General features: G+C 45.3%; 1 protein-coding gene across 2 annotated transcripts; it reads right to left on the reverse strand.

Moving 5' to 3' along the window:
* Positions 1-3,076: 3,076 nt before the first annotated feature.
* On the reverse strand, positions 3,077-5,708 carry Znf688 (zinc finger protein 688). Of its 2 annotated transcripts, XM_026400435.2 has the most exons (3): positions 5,259-5,708; positions 4,836-4,949; positions 3,077-4,204 (listed from the first exon to the last, which is right to left on the reverse strand). In XM_026400435.2, exons 1-3 carry the CDS (start codon positions 5,452-5,454, stop codon positions 3,687-3,689), a joined length of 828 nt encoding a protein of 275 aa, XP_026256220.2. In that variant the 5' UTR covers positions 5,455-5,708; the 3' UTR covers positions 3,077-3,686. The 2 variants fall into 2 exon arrangements, with proteins under 2 accessions (XP_026256220.2, XP_026256221.1); XM_026400436.2 differs by lacking the exon at positions 4,836-4,949.
* Between the last annotated feature and the right edge of the window lie 4,117 nt (positions 5,709-9,825).

Here is a 9,825-nt window from a genome sequence, read left to right on the forward strand (position 1 = left end):
ACATGACCCCATCCTTCAGCTGTATGTTTTCCCTTATTCCACTCCTAGGTCTTCATGTTTTAGTCAAGTGGAACTGCTGACCATTCCACATGCAGGTCTACCTAGTCTATTGAAAACTTTGTCATTCTTCAAGTCCGGTGTGCTCCACCTCCTCTGGGAAGCCTTCCTAGATTCAAAAGACCTGCCCAAGTCTCTTCGAGGTCCTCCCATATATTATTTTATAATAACAATAACTAATGTTGATTAAACACTAATGCGAAGCCAGTTCCTGGGGAAGCTGGGTCGGAGAATTGCTTGACTCTAGGAATTTGAGACTAATCTGGGCACAGTAGTGAGACTCCACCAAAAAAGGGGGTAGGGGCTAGGGATATAGCTTGGTGGTAGAGCATTTCCCTAGCATGTGCAAGGACCTGAGTTTGATCCTTACTACTGCAAAACAAAAACAAATCAAATAAAAACAAAACAAAAAACCACTAATGTGCAAGACTCCATTATTTATAATCTTTTTTATTTTTATTTTTTTGTAGTTGTAGATGGACAGAATGCCTTTATTTTATTTGTTTATTTTTATGCGGTGCTGAGGATCAAACCCAGTGCCTCATGCATGCTAGGCAAGTGCTCTACTACTGAGCTACAGCCCCAGCACCTATTTGTAATCTTTATACCAATTTATCACAGGGTGACCAGCACCCTGACAGTATAGTTTTCTGCTCAAGAGGTGATGAGCCACCTGAGAAAATGAAAGTCTTAAATAACTAGTGAAGAATTAAGAGACCCAGAGCCAGAAATTAGTTTTTAAAAAGCAGAGCACCTGATAGGTCTTCCAGTCCTGGTAGGAGCTGGAACTGAAGGACTAGAAAATGGCTCCGGTCCTTTGTTTAAGGGAGAACATCAAAAGCAGGGGATAAGGTTTCAGTGAGGGAGTGTTGTGGTAGGGGATTTGCAGCAAACAGGTTGACTGGCATCTTGGCAAGTTACACCCATCTCTGAGAGGCTGTGTGGCTATGTAGCTCCAGCAGGTCACCCCAATTCCAGAGCAGTGCTGAACCTGGCAGAGCTAAGTAGGAATTTCCATGTTTTGGGCAGTCTCAGAACCAGCATGAGTGCCTCTGGGAGTTCCCAGATTCCAGACTTTCCTACCTAGTGGCTTCCATAATGATTGGGTTCACACACATTTCAAGGATGACTCCTGGCACCAATTTGTTTGTTGTTGTTGTTGTTTTGGTTTGGTTTGGTGTTTTTCTTTTGTTTTGTACCAGGGATTGAACCTAGGGGCGCTTAACTACTGAGTCACATCCTCAGTCCTTTTTATATTTTATGTAGAGACAGTGTCTCACTGAATTCCTTAGGGCCTCACTAAGTTGAGGAGGCTGGCCTTGAGCTTGCAATCCTCCTGGCTCAGCTTCCCTAGCTGCTGAGACGACAGGCATGCATCACCACACCTGGCTCCTTATACCAATCTTGTGAGATACGTGTTGTTATTTCCAGGTTTTTAGAGACAAGGAAACTGATGCACTTGGGCAAGCAATGATTTGCCCAGGATTGCCTAGCAAAGAGCAGGTGAGTCAAAAGCTGAACCCAGTCTGCCTAGAGCCAGTGCTCTTAACCTCGCCCCATATTATGACCCTTTTCTATCATTTTTGTGAAACAAGCCTCCTTTGCTGCTTCCTCTGCTGGAGAACCTCTCCCCACATCAGTTCTTCCTCATGCCATGGTAAGTAAGGACAGTTCTCCCTGCAGCATTTCCTGGCTTATCATCAGCTACGCTGAGTTAGGTGGTATCTGCCCCAATCACTTTCTTCCACATTCCAACCTGGGTGAGCTGTGACCCCAGAGCCCAGCACAAAACCCACAGAGGCCTCAGATGACCTTTGCTAAATGAATGAATGAATGAATGAATGAATGAATGAATGAATGAACGAGTGAATGAGGTCTGCTTTCCTCATCTTGGAATTCCCTTACCACTCAGTCTCTCCAAAGAAAGCTTTCAACACAGTCACTGAATATTGGCTGCATCTTTGGAGTGAAAATGGCACTAGCTTTGCTGGCGTGCTTAATTTTCTGCACACACTCCCCAGGCAGGTTGGGCTAGTCCTGTATCCTGAGTCTCAGATCTGACTTCTCAGAAGAAGTGGTAGAAATACTGGGGCTCAATGTCAGTTTCCAGCCTTGCTGTGGAATAACAGTCAAACCTGAAGAGCATCACTAAATCACTAAATCTGACCTTAAGTTTACATATTTGCAAAACATGGCTGTTGGTATCCATACCCTCCTTAGCAAGCTTCTTCTTCTCCCACCCCTCCTCCTTCTCCTTCTTTTGGTATTGGGGGTCGAACATGCTCTATTTTCTCCAGATCCTTAAAATTTTTTTTTGAAGAGTTGGGAATGTAGTTTAGTGGTAGAGTACTTACCTGGTGTGTGGGAGGCTATGGGTTCTGGGTTCAATCCCTAGTACTGCAAAGAAAGGAAGGAGGAAGAAAAGAAAGATTATAGGCATGTACCACCATGCCTGACTTCTTTCTTTTTTCTTTTTATTTCCTTTTATCCCCCACCCCACTAACCCCCTTACTGGGGATTGAACCCAATGGCAAGCACTTTACCAATGAGCTACATTCCCAGTCCTTTTTACTTTTTGAGACAGGGTCTCACTAAATTGCTCAGGCTGGCATGGAACTTTACATCCTCCTGCTTCAGCTTCCCAAAGTTGCTAGGATTATAGATGTGTGCCATTTTATCCAATCCTAGCTCCTTTAAAAAAAAATATATATATATATATATAGTTTTTAGTTATATATGGTCACAGTGCCTTTATTTATTTATCAATATGTGGTACTGAGGATCAAATCCAGGGCCTCACACATGCTAGGCGAGTGCTCTACTGCTGAGCCACAACCCCAGCCTTCTTTTTCTTTTTTTTAAGACAGGATCTTGCTAAGTTGTCAAGGCTGGCCTCAAACTTGACTTCCTCTTGTCACAGCTTTTCAAGTAGCTGGTATAGCTGGCATTGCAGCTGTGCACCACCACAACCAACTCTTCTTTACACTTTGTAAAGTGTAAAATGTTGACAATAATTCAGTCTTTTCAACAAATGTTTATTGCACATTTACTATGTCATACATATTATCTTGTTAAAATTTCAATCTTCACAGCAACCCTTTGAGGTAGATATTAACCTTCCTCTTACAGATGAGGGAACTGAGGCTCAGGAAGGGCATATGACTTACCAGAAGTGCCCTGGGGCAATTTTTTAGAGAACGGATTTGGGCCACATGCATTGGTACTCATGCACCAGTCCACCTGCCCTACATCCTGGGGGACCATGTGTTCCTGCAGGCCTCTCCTACCCCAGGCCTCAGCATTTACCTCTGAAGTAGACAGGGAGTCAGTGGATGTTTCCTGAGATGATGGCAAGGTCTCAGTTGCACCTGCTACTATGATAACACTGAGAAAAGTCCAGCCTCTAACTCTCCACCCCCACCTTTTTTTTTTTTTTTTTAACAGAAGACTGGGAGAGGGATATCAGTTTTAATCTATTTAGATCTTTACAGGCACTTTTCTTATTTACAAGTTTGGAAACTTGAGGGATCCTTGAGGAAAGCACAAGGGATGAATATCAGTTCTCAAATCCCTGATTCAGGGTTCAGTCCGTGCCAAGGTGAAGTTGAAGTCCAGCTGGTGGGAGCTGCTCACCCGCACTCCTCGAAGATGTCTGGGTAGTGCCGGAAGAGCACTGGTGGATCCCGGTCACCTCGGACTGGGGCCCGAGGCACAGCCCGGATGCCAGGCCTCCGGCCCCGCCGCCCCCCAGAGCAGGAGCGGTGGATCCACTGGTGGGCTTCCACCGCGAACTTCCTTTTGAAGCGCATGCCACATTCAGGGCAGGGGAAGGGCCGCTCGCCCGAGTGCATGCGCCGGTGGCTGACCAGCAGCGACGGGTAGGTGAAGCGGCGGCCGCAGTCTGCACATACATGACGCCGCTGGTTTGCCTGAGCATCCACACTGGGGACGGGTACTGGGGACTGTGCACGTGCCGTCTGGTCCCAGGCAGCTTTCATGGGCAGCTGTGCTCTCGCAGAGGCCTTGCTAGTAGTGGAGTCAGGGTTGTGTTTAACTAACTCTTCATGCTGCTCCTTCCCAGGAGTCATCTCTCTTCTGGCCGCAGGACCTTCCTTGGGTTCCAACTTCTCCTTGTTTGGGATGTCTCCTGGGAAACAGGTATTAAGGTACATTTTAAAACACTTTTGCATAAACCATCTCAGGTTATAGGTTGCTTTTTACTTATGAAGTGCTGAAAAAAAAATACTGCCAGTAATTAACCTTTGGTGGAAGGTGAACAGATCTCCTTCCTCATGTGTCAAATGGAAACAATAATGGTTTCTTGACTTCATAAGATCCATGGGAGAGTTAAATGAATAATGCATAGTCAGCAGTTTGCTCCAGTTCACTTCCCTGGGGGTTGATGAGGGGAAAAGACCCAAGTTAATCAATTACCAGTATTTTCTCTGATACCACTTTGCCTTGCTTGAGAAATGTGAAAAGTAGACCGGAAGCCACTTCCATTGTTAAGGACATTTGAGTTCTTGAAAAGGGGAGAATGGTGCTTTCTATCAGAGGGACTTGGAAACTTGAGTCTTGGACTTGGGCTCCTGGCGTCAACATGACTACTGACTCAAGTTCTGCAAACTTTGTACTAGGTCTGCCTTCTTTCCTCTTCTAGTATCCAACATAGGTTGGTTCTTTCATTAGAGATGTTGGGATTGAGGACCTGAAAGAAAACTTTGCTAGGAAGAGTATCAAGGGGTGGTGGTGGGAGGAGACCTGGGACAACCCCTCACCTCTCAGAGCTCCTCCCAGGCTTTCCCCCTCCTCAGGATCCTGGGCGGCGGAGCTCCAAGACTCACTCTCCTGTTCCATCCAAGAGATGAGGGCTGGTTTGGGGCCTGGGAATCCTGGGAGAGAACAGGGATCACAGTGCCGGCCTGAGAGGCTGTCCTGGAAGATGGCATCCCCCTGCCACAGTGAGGGTACCTCCTCAGAACTTATGCTCAACCTGGACAGAGTCTGCAATGCTCTGGATGAAGCGGATGCGGAAGGGTAAGACTCCCGGGGGAGTACCTGAAGCCCCCGGGAATGGGAGGTGGCTGGCGCCGCCGTTGGTGGACTAGTGCGGGGTGAGGGCTCACGATCCACTGGGTCTTTCTGTATCATGTCCCCCAGGAAACCCGGTGAAGGAGGGGGGCTCTGGCCAGGGGCCTCACCGAGCGCGCCCAGGTGGCCGTAGGTCTCGCGCATCACGTCCCGGTACAGCACCCTCTGCGCGGGCCGCAGACACCCCCACTCCTCCGGGGAGAAGTACACGGCCACGTCCGCGAAGCTCACGGCCCCGGGCTCCCTGCAACCTGGCCGGGTCTCCCTGGGTCTCAGCGCCAGGAGCTGGGCTGGGGGCGGCGCCATGGGGTTTCCAACCCCGAGTAGCTGCAGCCTAGTCCCTGAGGCCACCGCCTCCCGGCTTCTGGCCTCAGCTTTCTTTGTCCACGGGAAGGGTTGCCCAGGCCCGGGCCCTGCCCAGCCTCGGCGTCCGAACGCTGCCGGGAATGGGAACCGAAATAGTAGGGACTGGCTACTAGGGATTCGGGGATGGGGACAAATAAAACTCCTTGGTGTTTATTCACTTCATGGCCGCTTGGACATAGACACCCGGGTTAAAGGACCCGGAAGGTGCCTTCAGAAAATATGGCGACAATTTGGCTTCAGTTACCACTGGTTGTTCTTGAGGGCGCCGTTTCTTTTAAGCATATCAAATATGGCGCTTTCTGGCTTCTCTGGCATCAGCGTCTCATTTGCCCTTAAATATAATGGCTGCTTCAGGAGTTTTCCCCGCCCTCCTTGTCCCCGGGGCCCCTTCTTTTGGTGTGGCAGGAGGATTGACTGGAAAGTCGAGGAAAACTTTCTTGCCCTCAAGAAAGATGGACACAGCTCACTCCACCTCTCTTTACCCCCAACACACAGCGGTTGATGATTGGCTGTAACCGCAGGAAGAAGCTGCGCTGTGATTGGTCCGGATCGGCGGGGCGTTTGAAACAGAACCTGAATCCTCCGTGGTCGACTGGAGCTTAAGAAGAACCTTGGCGGCGTTGGTCCCTGAGAATTGGTCCTCCACGGTTTCCCCCGTGCCTTTCGGCGGCGGGATCTAGAATCTGGACCCCAGCTCTTGCGGGAAGATACTGTGGCAAAACCTGGGTACGGCGGACCAGGTAGAAAACAGTACGTGTGGGGCTGGGGATGTGGCTCAAGCGGTAGCGCGCTCGCCTGGCATGCGTGCGGCCGGGGTTCGATCCTCAGCACCACATACCAACAAAGATGTTGTGTCCGCCGAAAAGTAAAAAAAAAATAAAGATTAAAAAATTCTCTCTCTCTCTCTCTCTCTCTCTCTCTCTCTTTAAAAAAAAAAAAAAAAGAAAACAGTACGTGTTTACAGCTGCGGAGCCAACAGGACACTTTGTATATGCGAGATTCCGCTTGCCCTGGCTCTGGGATACGCCTGTAATTCCAGATACACAGGAGGCTGGGGCCGGAGGGTCGCAAGTTCGAGGCCAGCCTCAACAACTTAGCGAGCTCCTGTCTCAAAGCAAAAAATAAAGGGGCTGGGGATGTAACTCAGTTGTAGAGCACCGGTGGGTTTAACCCCCAGTACTGCAAAAGAAAAAGTAATATAACGAGGTTTGTTATGTAAAGAGGAGTACCTTAAACTCCCCGTATTTCTTTTCTTTTTTTTTTAATTTTTAATTTTTTTTTTTACTTATAGATGGACACAATATCTTTATTTATTTTTATGTGATGATGTGATCAAACCCAGTGCCTCACATGAGCAAGGCAAGTGCTCTGCCACTGAGCCACAACCCCCATTTCTTGAAGGAAACTACTTCTAACTCTTTATTAATTTGAGTTATAATGTACATACAGTAAAATACCCAGATCTTCTTTTTTTTTAGAATTTTAACATTTATTCATTTTTTCTTAGTTCTCGGCGGACACAACATCTTTGTTTGTATGTGCTGCTGAGGATCGAACCCGGGCCGCACGCATGCTAGGCGAGCGCGCTACCGCTTGAGCCACATCCCCAGCCCCAAAATACCCAGATCTTCAATGTAAGATTCCTTGAGTTTTAACAAATGTAACTGTTACCCAAAACAAGATTGGGACATGGATGTCACCTCTGAATGTTTCCTTGTGTACCCTTTCCAGTCTTTTTTATTTTAATATTTATTTTTTAGTTGTAGTGCTCTACCACTGAGCCACAACCCCAGCCCCACTTTTTAAAATTGACACGTTAATATTGCACGTTTGGGGAATACTGTCTGATGTTTTGATACATGTAGACATTATGTAATATTCAAATCAGGATAAGCATATCCATCCCCTCAAGTATCTATTGTTTCTTTGTAGTGAAAACATTCACAACAGTGAATTATTGTACTGCATATTTCAAAAAACCTAGAAAGAAGAATTCTTTTTGAAACATACAGTACAATTATCGTTAACTGGAATTAACATGCCTTGCAGAACACCAGAACTTGTTTCCCATATAGTCAAAACTTTTATTGTGGTAAAATACATAGATAAAATAGATAGACTAACCATTTTAAGCCCTCCTGTTCCGTGGTACTTAGGACATTCACAATATACCACTATCATCACTTTGGTGTTTTTATCACCCCATAAGGAAACGTCCCACCCATTTAGCAGCCTCTTCCATCCTCTCCTTCCCCACCCAGCCCCTGACAACCACAAATCTGCTGTCTCTATGGAATTGCTTTTTCTTGATATTTCATATAAATTCATTCATACCACACCCTTTTTTTTTTTCATTGTTGATGGACACATATCTTTATTTTTATTTATTTATTTTTATGTGTGCTGAGGATCAAACCCAGCGCCTCATTCATGCAAAGCAAGCGCTCTATCACTGACCTACAACCACATGACCTTTTGTGTTTGATTTCTGTCATTTAGAATATTGTTCTCAAGGTTCAGCCACGTTGTAGTATTTATCAGTATTGTTTTTCATTTCTTTTGATAGCTGAATAACATCCTCTTGTATGTAGAGACCACATTTTTGTTTATCCATTCATTAGTTGATGGACATCTGAATTTCTACCTTTTGGCTATTGTGAATAGTACTGCTATGAACATTTGTGTATAGGGGTTTTTTTGTTGTTGTTTAACAACTTTATTGAGATACAATTTGCTGACTGTACAATCCACCCATTTAAAGTGTCCAGTTCTATTTTTTTTTTTTTTTTTTTTGGTACTGGAGTTTGAACCCAGGGGTGCTTAACCACTGAGCCACACCCCCCTCCATTTTATTTAGAGACAAGGTCTCACTTGAGTTGCTTAGGGCCTTGGTAAATTGCTGAGGCTGGCTTTGAACTCACGATCCTCTTGCCTTAGCCTCCCAAGCCGCTGGGATTATAGGCATGCACCACTGTACCAGCTCAGTTTGGTAGTTTAATTTGCCACTTTAATCATTTTAAATCATTTACAGTCCGGCAGCATTTAATACTTTTACAATGTTATGCAACCATTATTATAAATAGAGTCATATGATAATTGCCCTTTTTTATAATTTGACTTTTTTTAATTTTTATTTTTTGTAGTTGTAGATAGACAGAATGCCTTTCCTTTATTTTTTTTATGTGGTGCTGAGGATTGAACCCAGTGCCTCATGCATGCTAGGCAAATGCTCTACCTCTGAGCTACAGCCCCAGCCCCATAATCTGACTTATTTTACTTAATTTCAAGGTAAATCCATTTTGTAGAACATATTAGGATTTCACTTCTCTTTTTTAAAAATTGTGATATATGTAACAAAGTTAACCATTTTAAGTGTAGATTCACGTTGTGCAACCATTACTCCAACCATCTCCAGAACATTTTCATCTTCCCACGTTGGGTCAATACATTTTTAATGCTCTGAGTTGTTTCTTTTAGAATTTTAATTTGATGGGGTGGGAGTGGGGTGGGATACAGGGTATTGAACCCAGGGGCGCTTTACCACTGAACTACACCCCAGCCCTTTTTATTTTGAGACAAGGTCCCACTGAATTGTTGAGGCTGGCCTCTAACTTTCAATCCTCCTACCTCAACCTCCTAAAACTGTTGGGATGCTGGGATTATGTGCTGGCTGCTGTTTTTTGATATATCAATTTTTGTCATTATGTAGGGCATCCTGCTGTGATGCTATCACAAATCAAAACTAGGTTCTAAAGTAGATTTTAATCTGTAATACTGCAGTGAGGAAAGGAGCCCAACGTGAGCTGAACTCAGCTTTGGTTTATACAGCTGCCACTGAGCACTTTAAAGGGGAGAATGAAGGGATCAGGAAGGGGCTGCTGGTCCATATGAAACATGCCTAGGTTTGCTAACAAGATTTAACTGATGCTTATTAAAGTTAAGCTCCTACCCTCCCACAAAGGCTGGGCGAAAGTCCCCTGTCTCCAGATGTTGGCTGGAACACACAGTAGATTCTTTTTTTTTTTTTTAAGAGAAAGAGAGAGAGAATTTTTTTTAATATTTATTTTTTAGCTTTCTGTGGACACAACATCTTTTATTTTTATGTGGTGCTGAGGATCGAACCCAGCGCCCCGCACATGCCAGGCAATCGTGTTACCGCTTGAGCCACATCCCCAGCCCACAGTAGATTCTTTTGGCAGCCTTGAATTTTCTCAGGCAGGAACTTTTAAGAGGTTGGTGGGATCACCCTGTGAGTGTGGTCTGGAGCTGTTAGAAACTATGTCAGTGTTTATAGTACAAGGCTGAGCTAAT

The sequence above is a fragment of the Urocitellus parryii genome, chromosome 9, assembly GCF_045843805.1.
Source record: "Urocitellus parryii isolate mUroPar1 chromosome 9, mUroPar1.hap1, whole genome shotgun sequence".
Lineage (NCBI taxonomy): Eukaryota > Metazoa > Chordata > Mammalia > Rodentia > Sciuridae > Urocitellus > Urocitellus parryii.

Bases quoted from the DNA above. Each gene is read 5' to 3' on its own strand.
- Znf688 (XM_026400435.2), bottom strand. From the start codon at position 5,454: ATGGCGCCGCCCCCAGCCCAGCTCCTGGCGCTGAGACCCAGGGAGACC. The intron at 4,950-5,258 runs GTGAGGCCCCTG...GTTCTCTCCCAG, and splicing joins CGGCCACCTGGGCGCGCTCG to GATTCCCAGGCCCCAAACCA. The intron at 4,205-4,835 runs GTGAGGGGTTGT...CCTGTTTCCCAG, and splicing joins CCTGGGAGGAGCTCTGAGAG to GAGACATCCCAAACAAGGAG.